We start from the raw sequence: 25,870 nt of genomic DNA on the forward strand, positions 1-25,870 counted from the left end.
TAAAAAGAAAATGAGACGTTGAACTGAAGCGGACAAAAATTTCGTAATCTGCATCGGAAATAGATCTAGAAAAGTTTCACTCCGTCCTTGATGAAGAAAAATATTTTTGTTGACCACTCTTATTCACTTTCATTCACATGTACTCTTAACTTCCTTCTTTTACACATTTTCCCAAAACCAGTAACTGAATTCTGCAATTTCTCACTGGAATCTGCCACCAGTGTTGTATTATCAGCAAACACCTACTGATTCACATCCTAGGTCCCATTACTCCTTGCCGACTGCATACTCGTTACTTTCTCCAAGACTCTTGCATTTACCACCCTCACCATCCCATCCATAAACAAATTAAACAACCATGGTGACATGGCGCACCCCCTGCCGCAGGCTAACCTTCTACTGGAACCACTCACGCTGCTCTCTTTCTGCTCGTACACACGTTTAGCAGTCTTGATAAAACTACTCACTTAGCTTTTCCTCCCAAACTATATACTCGTAAGACCTTCCACAAGGCATCTCTCTTATTATGATTATTATCATTATTATTATTACTATCATTATTATCATAATTATCATCATTATTAATATTATAATCGTTATTATCATTATTATCATTATCATCATTATTATTCTTTTTATACTATTCGCCATTTCCCGCGTTAGCGAGGACTGAGCCTTTGAGGGAATATCCACTCTTGGCCCCCTTTGTTCCTTCTTTTGGAACACTAAAGACGAGAGGGGATTATTATTATTATTATTATCATTATTATTATTATTATTATTATTATTATTATTATCATTATTAGTATTATTATTATTATTGTTATTATCATCATTATTGTTATTATCATTATTATTATCATTATTATCATTATTATTATTATTATTATTATTATTATTATTATTATTATTAATATTATCATTATCATTATTATTACTAGTAGTAGTTATAGTAGCAGTAGTAGTAGTGCAGGTTAGGACCACTACCCATATCAAGAGATTAATAGCAAGTGAATATGGATGATTGGATGTTGACAGCCAGCGACCTATAGATAGTCATTAGGCCACTTGTCCTGTTTAGCTGAAAGAGGAAGGAATGGTTGGGTAACTGGTCAAAAATTAAAGAAGATTTGAGCTGTGATGTGACGAAGAAAGAGACAACTCTCCAGTCTACCAGTATTTGCAAGGTATACAAGAAAATGGAATGAGTATGGCAGAATGATATGGGACGAAAAAAGAAACTTTCAAAAGAATATCGTGGACAAGGCACGAGAAAATCTAAAACTTTGCCATGAATTCATCAGGACTCATTTGTCAGTTAAAGAGCGGCTAATTAGGCTTAGGATTTCTGAGGAAAGACATTGATGAGGCTCGTGGAAGGATACGTGGGGAACTGAATATCCACAGTCCCGCCTGACTCCCTCCGTGTGTGCATCATTGGGATTGTAACCTGTTATCGTTGTGTATAAGGCGAAGGAGGATTAGATGGAGGATGGAAAAGCTTCTTATGACTACCACTATCAGTCTCCGGATCAGTGAGCTGTTGCCATGAACGTGTGGAACTCTATCTAGCCTTCGAGTGGCTATGACCACTTGGTCTGCAGTCAAGTAGAACATTTAACATCACATAAGGATTGGATAGGAAACGAAATCTAAAAGGACAATGGTTTTGTAATGTTTTATTTTCAGTGATATAAAAGACATCATGAATTCAGACACTAAAACGTAAGAATGCACTTAGTATCAGTTAGACAGCTTTCAGGTTTGCCTGCATCATTGGAACGCTGTATGAGAATCAAAGAATGGAAAGTTCCTCCAAGTATAATGGTCAAATGTCCTTGCCATAATTGCCCCAGAATAAAAAGGCAGAGAAGGAGCATTTAATTCCATCATTCCTGCAACAGGAACCGCTGCTTTCTATGTGAGTGACACAGAAGCATCATGCCAGGAAGGTTAGCGGTCTTCCCAAGGAGAACAAAACGAAGTCTTTCGTCAGTCAGCGTAGTCTGCGCGTTAGGGTACCACCTATGGTGTTAGAGAGGGAGGAGATGCGACGAGTAAAGAGCAGTTAAGAAAGCCAGATGAAGCATTACGCCATGAAATCAGGTAGTCAGCACAAGAAGGAGTCAGAGGTGAAAAACATACTCAGCGGTCGTGAGACCTTGTAAAACGTGCATAGGGTGGTCGATATTTGAGTCCCCCCCCCAACCCCTGTTTTTCTCTTGTGTGGGGCGTTGAAATCTTATCAAGTAGATGAGCTCTGACTGGTGAGGAGGTGCTGTCGTAGAATCGTTAAGCAGAAGTCGAGTGCAAATGGAGGAACGTTATCAAATTGTCGGTCAAACAGAGAAAAAGTCGTGTCATTTGACGGAAGGAATATCAAGCAAGATGGCACTCTGGCTGGAGGTTGAAGACTCAAGTAAGTCTCTTGAGGTAAGCCACAGCCGTGTTAGTGCTGGAATGAGCACAAACTCCTCGTTCGATGTCGAGACGCGAAAAGAAAGGAGGTGGGGGGAAGGTACGGAGAAAAGAATCAATGGAATTATAATCAAACGGTCGGGTGTTCGAGAAAATCAAGATATATGTATGGAAATATCATCCAAGTTGTGTTCAACGGCAAGATTGATTGAGAAACCACAAATGCTAGTGACGTGAATGAAAGAAAATGAAGCCGAATACATCTGGGGAGAATACTAGTCCTGCCTGAGCCTATCTTCTCACTGGCATAGCGCGTCATTGCAAAGGCAATATTGCCTGGAAATTGTCGATAAACTGTAACATTGAGCCGTGGTTTACAATCAGCCAAAATCATTATCAAAATCCTCTGCAGCAGCGGTCTTGAGAACAATGCTAAATAGTGCGCTTATATACAGTCAACCTGTTGAAATGAAAACAGAAAACGCGGAAGCAGCACTTGTCGTAAAAGCTGTCTAAACCGTCATCACTGCTGGTGAAGGTTCGTAAAACTGATTCTTAAGAGCTATCTTAACTCATGTGAAGTTATATGGAAATGAAAATACTGATAACAGGTGAGACGCTATAAAATTCCAATAATCATTGTTGGAATACAGAAACAACCTCTTTTTTCTTTTCTTTTTTTTTTCAGACGGCATGTGCGTGGTGTATTAATCTCTTGTAATCTGTCGCTTCGGACTTTGTGGTCCCCTCTACCTAGGGCTTCAAATTCTCCTCGATCCAGTTTCTATAATGAGAGACGGAGGTGTAGACAGCAGGCTTATATTCTTGACCACAGGGTGACAAGCCGTAGGACACCACACCAATCTGCACGAAGGGCGGGCCAGAGGAGCCTGGCAGCATCAGAGGACCGCCTGAGTCACCGTTACACGTGTCCTTGCCGGCGTTGCCTCCAAAACAGACCTGCAAAGAAATCAAGATCAAATACATGAGAAACGTTGGCAATGTTCGCAGAAACTCACAACATCCCGAGGACTTAAGGAGGTGGTCAGCCTCTATCAGTTCTCATTATCTATTTTTTCCCCCCCTATTTCCATTTAGAATTCAGATATAGAATATCTCCTTATAAGTGTTTGTAGTATATGCAGTATATAGACATGAACCTAAAGAAGGGGAAAATGAATGAATGAAAAGAAAATTATCTCTAACAAAAGACTACATATGTTCCCGATTTTTGTTTTTTCTTACCTTTCATTTTCTAGCGGGGGCATTTTTGGCTTAGTTTGTATTGACCAAACGCCATGTCAGATATGAGTGGGAAGGATGTGATGATGAAGTTAGAACAATTAGGTTCATGCTTATGGAATGCATTATATCTCTCATAACAGTCTGAAGTCGTTAAGAAGTTCTGGCTACGGACAGTGTAATCACCAGTGACCACACATACCGAAGATGGAATCCCTTAACGTCTATTCCTTAAGGGAGAAGATAAACATCTACATGAAATTACCTGTTCCTTAACCACAGTTCCTCTGTAAGTAAGATTGCATGTTTCATGGTCAAACATTGGTAACAAAACATGTAACATCTTGTCACTGAAGGCTCCATCCTCGGTAAAACCCCAGCCCGCCACCACGGCCTGTCTGTCCTTAACTTCTTTTGCAATATCCAGGTTTGGCTTTGGCAGACAAATCGCTTTAATTGATTCTGGAGGGAGAAGATAAAGTAAAACATATGGTCGACCTAAAATGTAACAGTAATATGGTTGTAAAAAATGTTTTGTATTATAAGTTTATTGAACAGGTTAAGGTAACTTATAATTTCCTATAACTCGTTCTTCCTATATAGAATATTTCAATATATATCTTTTCTTTTTTTTTTTAAACTATTCGCCATTTCCCGCATCAGCAAGGTAGCGTTAAGAACAGAGGACTGGGCCTCTGAGGGAACATCCTCACCTGGCCCCCTTCTCTGTTCCTTCTTTTGGAAAATTAAAAAAAAACAAGAGGGGAGGATTTCCAGCCCCCCGCTCCCTCCCCTTTTAGTCGCCTTCTACGACACGCAGGGAATACGTGGGAAGTATTCTTTCTCCGCTATCCTCACAATATATATATATATATATATATATATATATATATATATATATATATATATATATATATATATATATATATATATATATCTAGACTGCAGTTTTTCAATTGAGCACATATTCGTATCTTACTTACCATTTCTTAATAACATTGATGAAAAAGTTTATGATAAGCCCCAGGAAGGACACTTACGTCCGGACAAATCCATTGGACGACTGAGTCTGATGAGAGCAATATCATCCGAGGACCGCGCCCGAGTATTATAGTCTGGGTGAATAATGATCTCCTCGTAGGTAAAGTCTTGGGCGGGAGGAGCACAGTCTTCAGAACCCGTAATCTTCACCTCACAGTCTCTCTCGGTGGTCACGTCCCACTCTCCTAAGCGGATCACTTCACTGTAATGAGATGGAAAGCATTAGCGATCGAGTTATATATCTACCGGCGTTTTATTTGAGATATATATATATATATATATATATATATATATATATATATATATATATATATATATATATATATATATATATATATATATAAGAGATAAGGGGATAAGAGTGAGTGCTCAAATTACAGAGGTATAAGTTTGTTGAGTATTCCTGGTAAATTATACGGGAGGGTATTGATTGAGAGGGTGAAGGCATGTACAGAGCATCAGATTGGGGAAGAGCAGTGTGGTTTCAGAATTGGTAGAGGATGTGTGGATCAGGTGTTTGCTTTGAAGAATGTATGTGAGAAATACTTAGAAAAGCAAATGGATTTGTATGTAGCATTTATGGATCTGGAGAAGGCATATGATAGAGTTGATAGAGATGCTCTGTGGAAGGTATTAAGAATATATGGTGTGGGAGGCAAGTTGTTAGAAGCAGTGAAAAGTTTTTATCGAGGATGTAAGGCATGTGTACGTGTAGGAAGAGAGGAAAGTGAGCAACGGGGTCTATCGGTTGTTTCCGAACAGAACACATAGCCAGCTGATAGCGTTTTACCGAACCTGACTGTATAACGCGGAGTTATATGAATACGAATAAAGCGTATATGAACGCGCACCGATAGACCCCGTTGCTCACCATTGTGAGACGAAGGGTATTCGAGTACTTAGTATTTCGAATAGTTGTTTCCTATTATACAGTCCCTTAGCCTAGCGGTTAGCATGCCTGCCTCTTGCACAAGGGGTCCCAGGTTCGATCCTGGCTGTTGGAGCTTTGTATGTTCTATGAAGGTGCGCGTTCATATACACTTTATTCGTATATATATATATATATATTTATTTATTTTGCTTTGTCGCTGTCTCCCGCATTTGCGAGGTAGCGCAAGGAAACAGAAGAAAGAAATGGCCCAACCCACCCCCATACACATGTATATACACACACGTCCACACACGCAAACATACACACCCATACATCTCAATGTACACATATATATACACACACAGACACATACATATTTATTTTGGGAAGGATCACAAATTTGCGCTTGATCAAGATATTCCTATGAGTCCACTGAGAAAATGAAACACGATAAGCTCCCAAATGCACTTTCGTGTAATAATCACATCATCAGGGGAGACACAAAGGAGAAATATAACAGTCAGTTGACGTACATCGAAGAGACGAAGCTAGGACGCGATCCATCTCTGCTAACTATGTTTAGAACTGGTTCCCTGCTTTCCGAGTTAACATTTGAAACGTGATAACAGTTGACAGAAGGCGGACGTTTGGTGATGGCACAAGCTCACAGGACAAAGCTTTAGCAAGATGAAATGGCTACATGTGTGAGGACGATGTAGTCTATAGAAAACAGATACATTAAAGTCTTGTGATATGTCACGGTCACGTGGGAGGCTGGCGAGGGTAATGTATGGTGATATACTTGGCACGTATCCTCCTTATAATTGGTACAAGGAAGAGGATATGTAGACAATAGTAGAGGTGAACAGCTGCAGAAGGTAAGTTATCGAGAGCTGCTAAGATGATGTCCGGGGAATGTATACTGGTCGTGTCTTTTTGTGTGTAAAGACAAAGATGCGACTAGATACGTTGGTCTCACTTTATGAAGCCACCTGGTGTATAAAGTTTCAAACTAAGATGTCCTTATGTCAGTGTGGAAACTAGCTCACCGTAGCACACTGGAGGTAAGACAAGGAAGTGTGAGAATGAACTAAGTATCTATTTAATACTTGATCCACACCATGTGAATGGGAATGAAGCTAAAGATAATAGATACATGATAAATAGTTTCAACTCTCTTATCCTTTCAGATATCACAACTCGTACCTTCTGACACTCTCTCTCTCTCTCTCTCTCTCTCTCTCTCTCTCTCTCTCTCTCTCTCTCTCTCTCTCTCTCTCTCTCTCTCTCTCTCTCTTTATTCGTATTATAGACTCTTTGCGTTTAACTCACCGTCCTCTTAAATATCTTTGGCTCTACTCCTCTTACCACTCTCTATCTTTTCTCTTTCTCCTCTCACTTACAGTGGCTTTCTCCTGAGTAATGGAGGTTCTACACAGTGCGCAGCAGTCAGCAAGTATTTCTCGTTGATGACAGTCCCGGCACACAGGTACTCTAACTTCTGCGGCCCTGTGTGTACGAGACCAGAAAGTGAATACGACCACTTACTCAACAACAGCTATAGATCCTCCTGAAATAATCGTACAAGCAACTATATGAGAATATTAGTAGACGGGACATGAGTGCTACACAATTTGGCTATAAGAGACTTGATTCTGTCGTCTTTATACTTGGTTCATAAGTGCGTTGATAAGTAATGATATAAATGGTGTTCAATTAGAATAGAGATGTGGTGACATCAGTGGGGTTTAAAAAAAAAAGACATTTGTTTCTGTGACTGAAAAGACTATCTTGAGATGTGGTTCTATTTTGGAATCTGTCATAATATATCCTCATTTTCAAATATCTTATATCTATGATATGAACTATTCTGCAACGTTGTATCGTGGGTTGTAGCATTACCACACGGCAGGTGGGGAGATTTGTCTCTACAAATCTTGAAAGTCTAACCACCTGTTCAACACCTGAACAGTTTCCTTTCACACTGAAATAAACTACGATACTAAGTAAAAATAATACATTCTTAGGCTACTAAGTAAAACAGTACATTCTTAGGCTACTACGTAAAATCAATACATTCTTAGGCTATTAAGTAAAACCAATACATTCTTAGGCTACTAAGTAAAACCAATACATTCTTAGGCTACTAAGTAAAACCAATACATTCTTAGGCTACTAAGTAAAACCAATACATTCTTAGGCTACTACGTAAAATCAATACATTCTTAGGCTACTAAGTAAAACCAATACATTCTTAGGCTACTAAGTAAAGCCAGTACATTCTTAGGCTACTAAGTAAAACCAATACATTCTTAGGCTACTAAATAAAACCAGTACATTCTTCCTGTCTATAAGAACATTTGGCTGCATTCACATCAGATTATTTCGTCTCAACTCTTGTTTACGTATTCAGTTCTTTCAACATCACATTCATCTTTTTAAGCCATTTACTCACTAATTTTTAAGCCTTTTACACACTAATCTTTAAACCATCTGTTCGTTAGTTTTCTAAGCCATCTATTCGTAAATTGTCCAGTATTATACGGAAACTTGTTCAAAAATCGTAACCTACTCTGGTATTCCTTGTCGTTTAAACAAGTTTTTCATTTCCATTTGCCCTCAGTAAGACACAACTGGGTCCTATATCTTGTCCTTTCCCTTACAACTAGTTTTGCAAAATGTTGTCTTTTCTCTGACATATGGCTGTTTATTGTTGATAAATCTTTTAAGAGAAAATTACACATCTGGAAATTTACTGATTGGTAAACTTATATTCAAAAGTTAAGTAAATATGTCAAAATAGATGTATTAACTCTGATATCCGGCAAATGCACGCACATTACCGATTATAAAACGTTGGTTTTCGTGAAAATCTATCATTTTAGTTAATGTAGACATACGCTTTATCGCCGTTCATAGTCGCTTTTTCGTATCATGTCTTGACTATGTTGAGTCGATAACAATAAATCTAAAGAATAACAATTTTGGTAAGGCAATCTTGATGCAACACAATCCAAAATATATTCTGCTTCTCACGATCAAATGTAATGTATCATAAACCGACACAGAATTATACATGTTTGTAAGTCACTTTCATAGTCATTTCCTGATTGTGTAAGCCATGAAAATGTTCTTTGATCAACTCATGTGAACTGATTCGGGGGTCATCAGTCTTTCGACTCCAGCAGCAGCCTGTCCTGATATAGGTATTCCATCGTCCCTGATATCTCCGGAATGACGCAGAGGAATTTTAGCATCCTTCTCCTCGCTTGCGGCTCCTAGATTATAAAACTTTCAGCCAAAAATATAATTCTTTTTCACCCCGTCATCAACTACTTCCTTGTAGTTGTCAGACTTTCTGTTTCTGAGGAATTCGTTAACAATAGCCTGAAAAGATAGATAACCAATCCTAGATAACCAATCCTTTTCACGATTGTCCAGTGCGTCTTGAGAACAGTGGATCGCCTAAGAGTTGCTCGATTGGCGGATCCACAAATACTCACTCTTCCTTCAGTCTTGCGTGTAATTAAGTCGAGGTTACAGACAATGAAAGAGACAAAGATTAATCTCATTCCTTCCTTGGTAAGGTCTATGACAATTTTTTTTTCATCAATTGTAGCTTGATTTTACATGGTGGTGTTAGTGCAAAAATTTCAAGCCTCATAGACCAGTGACAACAGTAATACGAAACTAAACAAGTAGTTTTTTTTGTGATAGTAAGTCAGCCAGAATTTAAAAAAGAAACAAAAAACATCGCTTTAGTATTCTTCATTTTGAGATATCACGTAATCAATTAATCTACCGCACATCTTACCTGTATAGCCAAAAACAGCCATCCAAGGGTAGGCATTAATGGGAACCACTTCTCCTCCAATGATCCTGTCGATCACAGATCCCTGACCACAATCTTTGGGCAACAGACTTGTGGTAGGGGCTGTAGTAGGTTTCGGACAACACACCTGTTGTGAGGAAATGTATTTCTCGTAAATCGAGTATTAGTGATGTGTGATATAAATGCGAAGGTAAGTAACATATGTGTGGTAGTAGAGGGTATAAACGAGGCGCATGTGGTATTTTGTGTAATGAATGGAAACGATGAAGAGCTTGTGGAGCTGTGCTGAAAAAAAAAAAAAACCTACTGGTGATTGGGGATAGATGGTTTGAAAAGAGAGATATGCACAAGGATACGTATGTGAGGAGGGGAGATGGTCAACCGGTATCATTAGATTGCATATTAATTGATAGGCGTGTAAAAGAGAAACTTTTGGTATGTAAATGTGCTGAGAGGGGCAACTGGTGGGATGTCTGATCACAACCTTGTGCAGGCGAGGGTGAAGATTTCTGGAGGTTTTCAAAAAGTAAGAGACAGTGCTGGGAGAATGGTGAGAGTAAGTGAGCTTGGAAAGGAGACGTGTGTGAAGAAATACCGGGAGAGATTGGGTGTAGAATGGCAAAAGGAGAGAGCAAATGAAGTGATGTACGATAGACAAGAGAACAAATGGGGACATCGGTGAAGCGAGCAAAAGGGAAAATGATGTTAGGAAGTGATGAAGTGAGGGGGAGATGGAGTGACTATTTTGAAGGATTGTTAAGTATGTTTGATGATAGAGCAGCAAATTTGGGAATTTAGTTTGGGGTGGTATGCGAAGGGAAACAGTCAGAGAGTGGTTTGGTGAAAAGAAAAGAGATGGTAAAAGCCTTGTGGAAGATGAAATCCTGCAAGGCGGCGGGATTAGATGGTATTGCATTTTTTGTTAAGAAAGGGGGTGACTGTGTTGGTGATTGGTTGGTAAGGATATTCAGTGCATGTATGGATAATGGTGAAGTGCCTGAGGATTGGAGGAATGCACATATATAATGGATGTATAATGCATAAATCTGTTGATTACGCCTGAAGAATTATATAGGAGGGTACTGACTGAGAGGGTGAAAACATGTACAAAACATCAGAGTGGGGAGAACCAGCGTGGTTTCAGAAGTGGTAGAGTATGTGTTGATCAGGTGTTTGGTTTGAAGAGTGCGTGTGAGAAATACTTAGGAAAACAAATGGATTTGTATGTGGCATTTATGATCTGGAGAAAACATATGATAGGGTTAATACAGATGCCTTGTGGAAGGTATTAAGAACATATGGTGTGGGAGGTAAGTTGCTGGAAGCGGTGAGAAGTTTTTATCATGGTGATAAGGCTTGTATACGAATAGGAAGAGAGAAGAGCGATTGATTCCCAGTAAAGGTCGGTCTGCGGCAAGGGTGTGTGATGTCCAGTGAAGAAGATTTTGAGCGATCAGGGCCTAAAAAAAAACGCAGGATGGTGAGAGGCGTGCAAGGAATAGAGTGAATTGGAACGATGTGGTATACCGGGGTCGACGTGCTGTCAATGGACTGAAACAGGGCATGTGAAACGTCTAGGGTAAACCATGGAAAGGTCTGTGGGGCCTGGATGTGGATAGGGAGCGGTGGTTTCGGTGCATTACAGATGACTCCGTGGATGGATAAAGGCAAGCAAGTATGAATATGTACATGTGCATATATGTATATGTATATGTGTATGTGTGTATCTGTGTATGTGAGTGGATGGGTCTTTCCATTTTCTGTTTCCTGGCGCTTCTTCGCTAACGCGGGAAACGGCGATCAATCATAATAGGTAAATGAATATATATATATATATATATATATATATATATATATATATATATATATATATATATATATATATATATATATATATATATATATACATATATCCTCGGGGATAGAGGAGAAAAAATACTTCCCACGTATTCCCTGCGTGTCGTAGAAGGTGACTAAAAGGGAGGGAGCGGGGGCGAGAAATCCTCCCCTCTTGTTTTTAATTTTCCAAAAGAAGGAACAGAAAAGGGGCCAAGTGAGGATATTCCCTCAAATGCTCAGTCCTCTGTTCTTAGCGCTACCTCGCTAATGCGGGAAATGGCAAATAGTATAAAAGAAAAGATACATGCATGTATATTTATTTATTTATTTACTTTTCTTATGCTTAGTCGCTGTCTCCCGCGTTAGCGAGGTAGCAGAAGGCGACAGGCGAAAGAATGGCCCAACCCACCCACATACACATACATATACATAAACGCCTACACACGCACATATACATACCTATTCCTATGAGTCCACGGGGAAAATGAACAAGAAAAGTTCCCAAGTGCACTTTCGTGTAATAATCACATCATCAAGGGAGACACAAGAGAGTGGGAAGTATTCTTTCTCCCCTATATATATATATATATATATATATATATATATATATATATATATATATATATATATATATATATATATATATATATAGTGTGCGTGTAAATAAACTTCAGTTTCAGATACTTACCGTAGGAATATTTGTAATAGAACAAGTTGCTTTCCTCAGAATATTGATGTTCTCTTGGGTTGCGTTCGCCAGCAACTTCCTAAGTTCAGGACACTGTGTCAGTGGGACACACTCGTGTGGGCAGACTGCGTCTGTTAGGGAGAGATGTGGCCCTTCGGTCAGAGGGAAACAAAGGTGAGATATTATAAATCCTACATAACACTATAATGGTCCACGCCTGCTGAGGTATTAATGAATGGTGAGCGACGTCTGAACACATTCGTCGTACGACAAAGCTGACACGCACGGCTTCCCTACACTTCACGTCACTTGGCCCTCAGCCTCCAGCACGCGCCTCCGTCATATAACCATGGTCAGACTCTGCTGGATGTTCGTCACTTTCCGACTCATTTGGTAAGTATGACGTCATCATCTGCTGCTTAGCGGTATCATGTGTATCACCGCTACATGTGTTCCTGAAGTCTATACTCTGGCTGCAGGTGTTGCTGACATCTGTATACAATCTGACGATTACATCTGATGATATATCACCTCTTTCAGTATCTCCAGTGAAATTAAAGGATGTAGCAGAAATCTGTATTTCTTGTTCACGATGTGAACGGGTGTAGCTGACGTTAGCGCTTTCAGTTTCACAGGTTCAGCTGATGTTAACACTTGATGCTCACGGGTGCAGCTGATGTTAGCACTACCTGTTAATGAATGTAGCTGACGTTGGCATTCTTGTACACAGTTATAGCTGACGTTATCAATTTTTGTTCTGAAGTATGTATATATGGCATTAGCACTAGATTGTCAGATGTAAATGACGTTAGCGCTTTCTTTGGTACATAGGTACAGCTGACGTTATCACCAGACGTTCACGGAGGTAGCTGACGTTAGCACTCTTTTGTTCACAGTTATAGCTGACATTACCACTGGATATTCTCGAGTGTGACTGACATCAGTTCTTTATGTTCATAGGTGTGGCTACTGATAGCGCTTATTTTTCACAAGGAAAGCTGACATTACGCTCTATTGGTTCTCCAAGGATCTGAGTATTTTTTGTACGTGTCTTTCATCGTTGCCCTCTCTGAAATTCAAGTCTTTCTCATTTTATTTATCCTTTCATCATTAGGACATAATTCAACTCGAGTGTGTAATTTCTTATAAAACTTATCTTAAACTTGTATTGTGAGACCCTACTGAGGTGCGTAGACATGGAAATATCAGCTGGAAAACATGAACTCTGTTGTCAACCTGCTGGGAAAGTAATCCCTCGTGATTCTCTCACTTTATTAGCTCAACAACTTTTGTTTCTCGATTTCTTTGGCTCCACTATAATGGCTACAGCAGACTTTGCATTTCCCTCTTCAAATCCACTACACATCATAACCTAATTGTCTCCTAATTCTGTGGCAGTTTTTCCCATTTCTTAGTCTGGTTTCTCTCATTCGTAGAAGGTAAGCCTCTCACCTTCATGAGATGTAACAGTTCGTCTTCGTTTGAAGAAATCATTAAATGCGCCACTCCGTAATCTTTCTCGCGCCTGAACGACACCATTTCACATTGCAACCGTAGAGTATCGGAGTACATTAATGTACAGTGCATATGTTTTAAAGTCGATGAAGAGCGAATGAACGTCATGATAAGTAACATCTTGCGATCGGCTTCGCTCCTGAGGCGACTGGCTCCCTGCCAAGTGAAACCTACGTTGCTGTTGCCTCTCCCTGCCTCCCTCCCTCCACAAGTCATACTGGAGGCCAATCATCAGAACACATAGGGTCAACCCTTCCAGGAAAAGCTTACACTAGATTGTTCTGCTTAAGAAAACGTGTTTCCCGAAGGAAAGAACCAGTGACACGTCGTCACAATTGATATTCCCCAGACCCATGATTCTGAGAGCGGTGCAGCAATGTGTTCCGCTTCCAGATGACACGGTGATCAGTGTACGACATAAGACGACCAGTTAGTACTGGTAACTGATCCTTGAATAATATCGTTATTACCGTATGTCATGCTGTCCCAGAGCCTAGCTAGAACTCCTGCTCGCTCACCCGACACACGACTGGTCCTTACTCCCACGCCATCCACCAAGCCAGACTGGTAAGGCTGTCACATTGGCCTACTGATCTACAATCTAGTAGTTTTGATTCACACTACTACATCTTAACACAAGATCTGATTGGTTTCTACAGTGCTCGTTTAGCTTGAGCAGTGTTAGATACTCCCAGTGGATATCGTAAGAAATTCTAATGAGAAAGAATGGAAAGTGATGGAATCAGGAAGATGAGACGATAGCAATGCTTGTACTGGGCACTAGTCCAGGAGGCGGTTGTGTTTACGTCTAAGGAAACAGGTAATCCATAAACCTACCATATCCGTTCTCCAGCTGTCATGTGTGATGCACCGAAACCACCGCTCCCTACCCTCAACCAGGCTCCACAGACCCTCCCGAGGTTTCCCTTTGCTGTTTCAGTCCGTTGACAGCGCGTCGTTCCCAGTATATCACGTTGTTCCAGTTCACTCTATCCTATTGCACACTTTTCACCCTCCTGCATGTTCAGGCCTCGACCACTCAAAATAGGTTTCACTCTGTCCTTCTATCTCCAATTTGATCTCATAGCTCTCCTTGTTTACACTTCTGACACATATTTTCTCTCTGATAACAACTCACTCATTCTCTCCTTGTACGTTCAGACTATTTCAACACAACTTCTTTAACTCTCTCAACCACACTCTTCTTATTACCGCACCTTTCTCTTCCCCCTTAATGAATTATCCGACCAATTCATCCAACATATTGGCCGCAAACATCTAGTTTCCAATACATCCACCCTCCGCCGCGCATCCATATCTATAGCTCTCCTATATTGTGGATAGATTTGCAGCCTCTAGACTCTCACTGCTCTTCAAAATCAGGTACCTTCTTATTTACTTTTCTCTAAACTCTCTCAGTCAGGTCTTTGTCCGTTAGATCACGCAATCTCACACTTCATCAGCATCTCTGATGACATAAATGTTAAAATAACCTATACATTGGCTCCGCTGCCAACGAGAGGGAGGATTCAGGTAATACAGTAATGGTCCCTCCTGTGACCCTTGCAAATTTTAGGTACACACTTCCGACCACACTTTCTTGTGTGGCTCTGCTGCCAGCGAAGGGGAGGGCTCAGGTGGTAGTGTATTGGCTCCCTCCCAATATTTCAGCTACCACAAGGAATATCCCTTAGGTTGACAACAGCCGCCCAGGGTGGTACTACCGTCCTCACACAGGAGCGTTGGTGTCCGGTACCATCTTCCACCCTCCATGGTAGAACTGATGGACTTTCGGTCTCATCAAAACGGGACTATCGGGCCAGTCCTGCCGTCTTCTCCTTAAAGGCACCATACACCTACTCAGATCTCGCTTGTTTTCTTCACATGAGTTCTTTTTCATCTGTCTGCAAAATCGTGTTTACATGTAATCAAGACAGTAGTCCAACAAACCTATGGCCCCTAATCCCCAGCATCACGGGGTGCTAAGATTCGCCGAATTTCCGTCAGGTTCTAGTGCCAGTGTGAGAGAGGACTCAGTAGTAATACCAGCCTCCCCTGCAACTTTACCCTCTGTAATAGATCTACCACTTATTTTCTATTCACTGCACCATCATTTGTGGTCTTTCAAATTTCATCACTGCCCGTAATCATTGTAAGTGAGTTATCCGTGAGGCAAAGAGTTCCTTTATTCAAAGGAAGTGCGATAATCTCTCCTCGTCGTCCACTGATAGGTCTTTCTGGTCTTAAGCTAAAGGCATCTCTAACAACTTCTTTCGCTCTACCTTCCCTTCATTTTTCCGTTCTGACGGTACTGTAGTTGTCTCTCCCGTAGTCAAAGCTACTCTGGTTCTCGTTTCTCCTCTAACTCCACCTTGGATGTCTCTAACATTCTATGTCTCTTCCCATAATCTCTTTTCGGACTGTCCGAAAAGCGCTTCTTTCATTGGACACAAGCAAGGCTTATGGTCCTGATGGCATCCATCCCCGTGTACTGGAAGAGTGTGCCTCTGAACTTGCAACTGTGTTTGCTCGTCTGTTCCGTTTCTGTTTAAAGACTAAAACTTTTCCTTCTCCTTGGAGGCATTCCTTGGTACATCTCATCCCTAAGAAGAGTGATCATTCTAACCTCTCTAATCAACGTCCTGTTATCTTGACATCTACACTTTCCATTTCTTATAATCTCTCCTCAACTCCCGTATCCTATCTTACTAATGTCTGGCCGTCATCCCTGAAAGATCATGGGGACCTATGAAATTGCCCTTGATATATCCAAAGCTTTAAGCAGAGTGTGGCATCGGGGTCACATCTCTAAGCACCCATCTTTTGGCTTCCCTCCCTCACTTTGCTCCCTCATATCTAGTTTCCTCTCTGGCTAATCTATTCCCGTGGTTGTTTATGGCTTTGCCTCTCCCCTTTCTCCATCAACATCCGTGTCCCTCAAGGTTCTGTCCTGTCTCCTCCATTTTTTCTCCTTTTTATCAGCAATTTCCTTTCTCCTACAAATAACCAAATGCCCTCATAACCTGACGACTCAACACTGCATTCCTCCACATCCTGCAGTTCTGCTTCTTCTTCTCTCACTCGATCTGCGTCTAGTCTCGAAATAATATCCTAAATAAACTCAGGCTTGAACAGGATACCTCAGTGGGGTAGACGAAAGCTGGTTAAGGTTAATGCCTTCGGGACCCAGTTTCTGCCCATATCTCGATAGAAAATTCCTCTCAACTTTCATATCTCCTCTGAAGCTTTAGTGATTTTATCTTTTGACTCAGTGAATATATATAGTATTACAGTAACCTCGGCACCATCTTGGAAATCCTACATTACGGAAGTAGCTAAGTCTGCCTCTAAGAAACTGGTAATATGTTTAGATGTCGAAACTTCTTCTCTTCTGAACAGTTGATCCGCATATACAAAGGATTAATCTGTCCTTCTATGGGCTACTGCTCTCACATCTGGAGTGGTTCTAGCTCTGTATCTTTACTTGACAGAGTCGAGTCGAAAGCGGTCAGACTTATAAACTCTTCCAGGCTAACTTCAAAACTTGAACCATTTGCCCTGCGGCGCAACGTTAGTTTACTTTCTCTGTTCCATAGGTATCACTTTGGATTTTGCAGTTGCAGTTGCCGTTGGCAACTCAAGGGTCAGTTTTTTCTTTCTTTTTCCCCTGTTATTGACCTCTTCATATTGCAAGTAAAACGAAGCCTTGATATTGACTTTTGTCCGTGACTGGAAGCCTCTATCGTTAAAAGAAATCTTTAACGCTTCCCTCTACGTTGCCTTATATATATGTCTATAAGATCTAAGGCTTTTATAATTACCACATCAAATATGCAGTGAACGTTGTTCATAACTAAACCCTAACTAAACAAATTAATGACAATATTGGCCTCTAACACTCGAAGGAAATATCGTGCTGTTCAAACTGTACATAGATCCACCCTCACAACACCAAGGAACATTACAAGTAAGGTTCTCCTGTAATGTCACAAGAGGAGGCGTCAGGTTCTATATATCCAGATTACATTTCTTCAAGACCTGGAAGTGTGTGGCGACCAGTTCCCTCCACCTACCATAACCTTCCCTACCATAGTGTGGTTCCCAAACTACCACCACCTACCCCTCCCTACCATAGTGTAGTTCCCAAACTACCACCACCTACCTCTCCCTACCATAGTGTAGTTCCCAAACTACCACCACCTACCCGTCCCCACCAAAGTGTAGTTCCCAAACTACCACCACCTACCTCTCCCTACCATAGTGTAGTTCCCAAACTACCACCACCTACCCCTCCCCACCAAAGTGTAGTTCCCAAACTACCACCACCTACCCGTCCCTACCATAGCCTAGCCTTAACTCGTCCCGCACCACACGTCACTGGCGAAGGTGACAAGTGTACTTACTCTGTGTGGCGGCCAGCTGGACCAGCAGCAGCAGCAGCAACAGCAGCAGGAGAGGAGCTGGGCCCCTTGGACCAAGGCCACAGCATATTTTCTGCTGGGAAAAAAAAAAACAATAACTATACAAGGGTGTACTTATATATAATATTATTATACATAATCGCTGTTTCCCGCGTCAGCGAGGTACTGCCAGGAAACAGACGAAGAATGGCCCATCTACTCACATACACATATATATACATAAACGCCCACATACACACATATACATACACATACAGATACGCAGACATTACATACATACGCATTTACATATCCATACGTGCTTGCCTTCATCCATTCCTGTCGCCACCCTGCCCTACAGGAAAACAGCATCGCCGGTTCCCGCGTTAGCGAAGTAGCGCCAGGAAACAGACGAAGAAAGATTCATCCACTCACATACGTACATATATATACATACACGCATATACATGTACATATACATATACATACACATACACATACAAATGCATATATACACATGCACATATTCATGCTTGCTCTCCTTCATCCATTCTTTGCGCCACCCTGCCCTACAGGAAACAGCATCGCCAACCACTGTGTCAGCGAGATAGCGCCAAGGAACAGTCGAAAAAAGGCCACATCCGCTCACACTCATTCTCTAGATATCATGTGTAATGCACCGAAACCACAGCTCCCAATCCACATCAAGACTCCCACAGACCTTTCCTTGGTTCACCCCGGACGTTTCACATGCCCTGGTTCAGTCCATTATAAGCATGTCGACCCCAGTATACCACATCGTTCCAATTCACTCTATTCCAAGCACACCTTTCGCCCTCCTGAATGTTCAGGCCCCGATTACTCAAAATCATTCTCATTCCATCCTTCCGTCTCCAGTTTGGTATCCTGCTTCTTGTTCCTACCGCCTCTGACTTATATATATCCTCTTTGTCAATCTTTCCGCACTCATTCTCTCCATGTGGCCAAACCATTTCAACACACCCTCTACTGCTCTCTCGACTATGCTCTTTTTGTTTCCACACATCTCTCTCATCATTTCATTACTTATTCGATCAAACCACCTCACACCACATATTGTTCTCAAACATTTCATTTCCAATACATCCACCCTCCTCCGTACAACCCTATCTATAGCTCATGCCTCGCAACCATATAACATTGCTGGAACTACTATTCCTTCAAACATAGCTATGTTTGCTCCCCAAGATAACGTTCTCTCCTTCCACACATTCTTCATCGCTTTCAGAACCTTCAACCCCTCCCGCACCCTGTGACTCGCTTCCGCTTCCATGTTTCCACTCGCTGCTAAGTCTATTCTCAGATATCTAAAACTCTTCACCTTACACCCCAGTCTCCTTGTCCCTTAACCTTACTGACCTAATAACCTTGCTCTTATTTACATTCACTCTTAACTTTCTCCTTTCACACGCTTTTCCAAACTCGGTCACCAACTTCTGCAGTTTCCTCACTCGAATCAACCACCAGTGCTGTATCATCGGCGAACAACAACCGACTCACTTCCCAGGCCCTCTCATCCCCAACAGACTGCATACACGCCAGTGTCTCCCAAACTCTTGCATTTCCCTCCCTAACCACCCCATCCAGAAACAAATTAAACAACCATGGGGACATCACACACCCTTGTCGCAGACCGACCTTCACTGGGAACCAGTCACTCTCCTCTCCTCCTACTCTTACACATGCCTTACATCCTTGGTAAAATCTTTTCACTGCTTCTAGCAGCTTTCCTCCCACACTATATATTCTTAAGACCCTCCACAAGGCACTTTTATCAACCCTATCACATGCCTTCTCCAGATCCATGGATACCACATACAAATCCCTGCATTTTTCCAAGTATTTCTCACACACATTCTTCAAGGCGAACACCTGATCCACACATCCTCTACCACTTCTGAAACCACACTGCTCCTCCCCAATCGGATGCTCTCAGTCAATGGTCTGGTAGACAAGAAGGTCGTTATTGTGCAGGGAACAGCGGGAGTGAGGACGGACGAGAGGATCAGCATTGTCGTCCCAGGTGTCCAGCTTCATGTGCCAGTCTAGCAGGACTAACGTGTAGTATCTCATTAGGGATTTGATAAAAGGTTATGAGGACTTAGGCCATTAACGAAGCCGCTGGATGAGGGATATGGCAATCAGGCGGAATAAGAAAGAGCTGTTATCAATATCGCGGCAACTGGCGCCAGGGGGCAGGAGCTCACCATTAGCCAGGCCCTGCCTCCCCTGGTCCTCGTGTAGAGAGGTGATCGTCACCAGCGCTCCTTTCGATAAATTACCGACTTAATGAGTAGAATATCAGATGGTAAGGATAACTGAAGTGACGGAGTGTTTAAGTTTTTTCATTGTTGGTGCCATATTGTAGTTGAAGATTAACTGTAGAAGTTAGAGTGTTGTTCTTGTATGAGAGATGACACCGTCCATAGCTGTTGGTCCCCAACGTAAGTTGTAAAGTGCTATATTCATGACATTCGAATAAGGAAATATAATGAGTAAGTGACAGTTAATGAAGCAACGAAAATGAATCGAATGTGGGTAATAAAGGAATGAATTTGTAATCAACAAGAGAAACTGAACTAATTGCTTTGGTAATACAACAATTGGCCTCCCACTTTACATAGACGAGAGATAAGACCAGATTTGGGTCAGCCAGTCCCAGGTCGGCGTAAAGACAATTTGCAGTGTGCCATTTATGCATCCGGAGATTTGCCTAGTTCTACGATATAACAGTTATCACAATCCGGGAGAGTCATGCCTTGCGTTGTTACATCGGGTTGTGTTTAACGTGTTATACTCATTCTCTGTATGGGTAACGAACCGATCGCACGGCGCCGAGGAGGCTGACTGTTTGTATTCAAGCAGGGTCCCTGGTTCCGGTGGCTTCCAGCTTGGGAGAGAGATCTCCACTTCCGGAGGATCCAATGGCGTCTTAGCTACGGTGAAACGTGGACATCAGAGTGGCGCAGTTGGAACGTGAGCCGTCCTAAGGACGCGCGCAGTGTCTGCTTGACCGAGCGGGCGCGGTACGTAGCTACGAGCAGAGCAGGTACAGACAGACCTGGAGAGTGGAGCAGGGCCGTGCCACTGTGGGGAGATGGGAGAGACTACTAGATGATGTAGATGGCGCCAGGGTGTTGCTAGACATGGTCGGTGATGGCTCCAGCCCCAGTGACGAGTACTTGAGAACTGCCTTTGAAGCTGTCCTGGATCCCCGGGACTTGGCTGCTCAGGACGAAGGTGATGTGATCACATATGTCACCATCCCTGAGCTGGACGAGTCCATCCCGCCAGCACACGAACATGAGCAAGTGAGGAAGATGAAACCTGATAAATCCTGTGGGGCCAAAGAAGCTTCCCCTCCATGTATTCTCTTCTCTGGTGTTGACAGAGTTCCACGGGTGAGGGGCTACTGTTATTCTCTGTCTTTAAGATGGATGATAGATCGAGCATCGACAACTGTCAAGGGACCGGCGCAATGAATTACACTTCCAATTTAGATGATGTGGTGTTATGCGAGGGAGGATGAGTCGGGTGGAGTCAGGCCGGGGTTGCAGAAACGTTGAGGTTGCTCACCACTCAGACTCGTCAAGGAATCACGTGTATAAAGAGGTGAACTCCAATTTCTCGGTACATGACATTTACAAGACAAAGCATATGATCAGTGAGTTCCACCACATATCATTCACGCGGCTCCGTGGTAGGGAGGACGAGGCGCTGGAGCAGACTTGGGCCTGGCCGCCCTCCACCCCAGGAATATTTTGTGTGTGTGTGTGTGTGTGTGTGTGTGTGTGTGTGTGTGTGTGTGTGTGTGTGCGGCCAGGCACAAAGCGAGAGGTATGTGGTTGAGGCGTGTCCACTAACAGCGAATGCCGCACAGACTTACAATATTAAGACTAAAGGATTTTTTTCGTCGATATTCTTCCCCAGGAGAGAGCTTGTAGGTAAATAATTCATGATATAATGGAGTTGTTCAAACAGTAATTTGCTCGTTTGCTGTTCCCTGTTCATTGTGTTTTTGTTTAATCAGTATTACTATTTTGTGGACTACAGTTACCTTCGTATGTTTTTTTCTATATTACGGTATGTACAATAAATAGTTTATTGAGTGTGTGTGTGTGTGTGTGTGTGTGTGTGTGTGTGTGTAATATAGTGTAACTGTGGTCACTAAATTAAACTAACTGGGTTGGTAAGTGGCGGAGGGACAAATGCACAGATACACGGGCGGGCGCGATCTGTCTGCAGTCCACGGCTACGATCCTATTGTAAGGACGTGTGTAACGCGTTGATACTTCATGATGTGACGTTGAACGCCAGACACCTGCCACCAGTCATCATCATCATCATCATCCTGTGCGGCAAGAAACACTGTCTATATGTCAATAGGTTGAGTGCAATTCCCATCATTCTTCTTTTTCCTATCATTTCCATATTGTATGAGTTACTTCACCTGTATTCACTGCCGTATCCATTCCCAGAAATCTGTAACACTCTGCTTTCTCAAAGTTCTCTCCGTTCAAACTCACACTCTAACAAACTTGTCTCAATTCACTAATAAACCTTATAACCTTACTTTTATTCACATATAAACAAACTCTCATTTCTCCCTTCATACACACACTCAAACTCAGACACCAGCTGCTGCAGGTTCTGCCGCATCTCCAAGCATACAAGTGACTTACCTCCCAGAACCCAGGACCGCTAACAGACAGCATGTCTGCTCCTCTCTCCAAAACCTTTACATCGACCTCCCTCACCACCCCTTCCAAAAACAAACTAAACAGCCATGGTGACATCACACACTCCTGCCGCAGACACACTTTCACCTGGAACCAATCACAGCCCTCTCTCTCTCTCTCTCTCTCTCTCTCTCTCTCTCTCTCTCTCTCTCTCTCTCTCTCTCTTCACACACCCCTTAGGTCTCTCTACAAAAAACTCGTCGCTGCTTCTTATAGTTTTCATATTTGTAACACCTTCTACAAGGGATCACGACACGAATTTTGAGACACTGATCAGTAGCAGTCACACGATATCAGAATGCAACGTGAGAGTTAGAGAAGTTACTGACGCAGATGAATGAGTGGAAGACCGATAAAAAGCCCTGGTCCTGATCGTTTCTATCCACGGGTCATAAAAAACAAAGTCATCCACGAAGCTACCGAACCGTTAGACTACAGTTTCAACACATCTCTAGGATGGAATATTCCCGCAGCATTGGAGACTAGCAGACGTCACTCCTCTATACAAAAAGAGAAACAACGAATGGCCTAGCAGTTACCGTCTCCTTAACTTCACAATAATTATACGTAAACTTCAGGTGTTGATCATTAGAGATAAAATGGTGTCCTACCTGTAAAATCACAGCCTGATCAATAATACACAGCATAGTTTTAGAAGGCGCAGATCATGCAACACAAACCTCCATGAATTTTATCATAAATCATTCAGCACCCACGACAAGACACGAGCAACAGATATTATATTTCTGGACTTCCAGAAAGCATTCGACAAAGTCCTCCACGTTACATTAATGCATAAAGTCTAGGCCTTGGGAATTACTGTTTGCATAGGAAATTGCATAGAAGCCTGATGGCCTGATAGGAAGCAGGAGAGTCGTAATGAGCTGGGAATCATCACCGTGGTCACCCGTTACGAGTGGGGTCCTCCAGGGATCCATCCTTGGGCCTATACTTTCCATCATTTCTATCAACGATGTTGACGTAGGGATGAGTAATCTAGTGTCCCATATTTGTAGATGACGCAAAGATCGGCAATGCTATATGAACTGAAGAAGGTAAGATTACAAGATTGATTGAGGTGAAATCGCTGAATTGTCTAGCAAATAAGAAAATGCCATTTAACGTTGATAGACGTCAGCTGTTAGAAATAGGCGTTATAAATATGAAACCGTAACAAAAAAAAAAAAAAATTTGATTACAAACTGATGGGCCACAAGTGTGAGAGATCTAGGGGTCACTGTTTCTAATACCTTCAGATTCTCCCAGCATTGTAATGAAGTTGCCAAGAAAGCAAATAGGACGTTAGGATTTATTAACAGAAACTTTACACACAAAAGCAAGGATATGCATATTGCCACTGTACCTAAGTCTAGTTACACCAAGCCTCACTTGTCACTCTCCGATACTGAATAATTCATTGAATCAGTCATTATCACGGAGAAATATATCATGCTACCTTCTCAGCCACTGATCTCTCCCTGGCCAGGTTACAGTAACATACTAACGTTGCTTCACCCATATCACCTGCTTTGAGAGAGTAAAGTATGAATTACTGTATCCTTCTTCACTCCCAGGAATAACATGGTCATCGTAAGATGAGAGGCTGGAGCTCAAGAATATTTCTACTGATGCATGTCGTTGATGATAGGTTGCATGACATATTCATGTTCATTTCTACCTTATGTCTTTCCTATCAAAATTCCTTTCAAATATATCAATCCTGCCAGTATTTTTTTTTTGTCTGCCAGTTTTCCGTCCGGTGTGTTGCCGGAAGGGGTGGAGGGTGGGGGAGAGCGCCTTTGTTTTGCTATCCTATTCTTCTTAAAGTAGTGTTAAGGCCAGATCACCTTGTTTGGACCTTGTGTCTGTGTGGTATGTGTGTAAGTCTGTCAACCCTACTACATGCTTTCTCTAGATCCATAGATGTCACATATAAATCCACCTGTCTCTCTAAGTATTCCTCAAACTCATTCTTCAAAGCTAACATCTGATTCACACATCCTCGACCACTATACCTGACTCCCATTGTTACTACCCAATGTCATGCTCTGTACATGACACCATCCTGTCAGTCACCTCTCTCCCATAAAACATACAAGGTACACTCGTAACAGATTTAAACATCTGTAACTTGAACACTCACTTTTGTGTCTCTTACCTTTAAACAAAGGCACTACACACGCATTCCGCCAATCCTCAGGCGCCTTACCCTAAACCACACATTTGCTGAAGTCAACAACATAGCCAGCCTCTTTCTTAAGAAATTCACTGCAGTACCATCCACTCCAGATAATTCTCAACTAAGCGAGTTAGCGACAGGAGCAGACGAAAGCAACAGCTTCACTTACGCTCTAGCTGTCACCGAAACCAATGCCTCCTATCTACAAAAAAAAAAACTCCACAGACAAATTTTATGGTTTTCCCCGTACGGGGTTATATGCTCTCTCTCTCTCTCTCTCTCTCTCTCTCTCTCTCTCTCTCTCTCTCTCTCTCTCTCTCTCTCTCTCTCTTGACGACTCCGGGTCAAGTTAAAAGTTATGCTGTTAGATTTCTGAATGTTACTTTACGACACAGGTCTTGTCACACATCTCTAAAATGTGAACACAAGGCAACATCAAAATGCTTGTGTCCTTGTTGGGCGGCGGACGATCTGTGGTTTTGTGCCAGCTCCTGTCAACCTTGGTCTGCCGAGGGGACTCATCACACACCGTGTTATAGTGAGGACTACTCAATGTTCAATGGCCTTTCCCAAAGAAGAATAAAACATCAGATTCTCAGCAGAACATAAGAAATCATTTCGTAAATGATAAACCTACAGTTAAAGGTGATATATGTCAACTTACCTTCGACACCATGACTGTAAAATGGTGTGTACAATTCACTGTAGAGTGACGCACGTCCTCACTTGGGCTTATTTACACGGAAGGCAAGTCGTGGACAGAGAGGTGTCACCAGACGTGGTTCAGGCTCGGCTGCCTGGCGCAGACTGAACCACTCTGGCGACGGCCGTCTGAAGTCACACAAACCACCTCCCGGCTCTCCCGGCCAGTGTGCACGTTTGGCTTCTCTTGCCACTGGAAAGTGTCATATCTGCGTACATTTCCACTATACGGAAATATAAGAACATATAAGTCAGACTTAAGTATAAGTAAGGCCTGGGTAGCATATCTATACAGCTCAACATCGGCTTGGAAGTCATGATTTTTTTTTTTTTTTCGCCACGACGTTAACCTACATCATGGACAC

General features: G+C 42.1%; 1 protein-coding gene across 2 annotated transcripts; it reads right to left on the reverse strand.

The window, feature by feature from the left end:
* Window positions 1-1,666: 1,666 nt before the first annotated feature.
* LOC139763514 (phenoloxidase-activating factor 1-like) lies at window positions 1,667-25,667 on the reverse strand. Of its 2 annotated transcripts, none has more exons than XM_071689712.1 (8): window positions 25,468-25,667; window positions 17,850-17,943; window positions 11,932-12,062; window positions 9,387-9,531; window positions 6,976-7,081; window positions 4,701-4,903; window positions 3,926-4,122; window positions 1,667-3,378 (listed from the first exon to the last, which is right to left on the reverse strand). In XM_071689712.1, exons 1-8 carry the CDS (start codon window positions 25,477-25,479, stop codon window positions 3,172-3,174), a joined length of 1,095 nt encoding a protein of 364 aa, XP_071545813.1. In that variant the 5' UTR covers window positions 25,480-25,667; the 3' UTR covers window positions 1,667-3,171. The 2 variants fall into 2 exon arrangements, with proteins under 2 accessions (XP_071545813.1, XP_071545890.1); XM_071689789.1 differs by having other exon boundaries at window positions 17,850-17,940; window positions 25,468-25,625.
* Window positions 25,668-25,870: the final 203 nt, after the last annotated feature.

This window comes from Panulirus ornatus, chromosome 1 (genome assembly GCF_036320965.1).
Source record: "Panulirus ornatus isolate Po-2019 chromosome 1, ASM3632096v1, whole genome shotgun sequence".
Classification (NCBI taxonomy): Eukaryota; Metazoa; Arthropoda; class Malacostraca; order Decapoda; family Palinuridae; genus Panulirus; species Panulirus ornatus.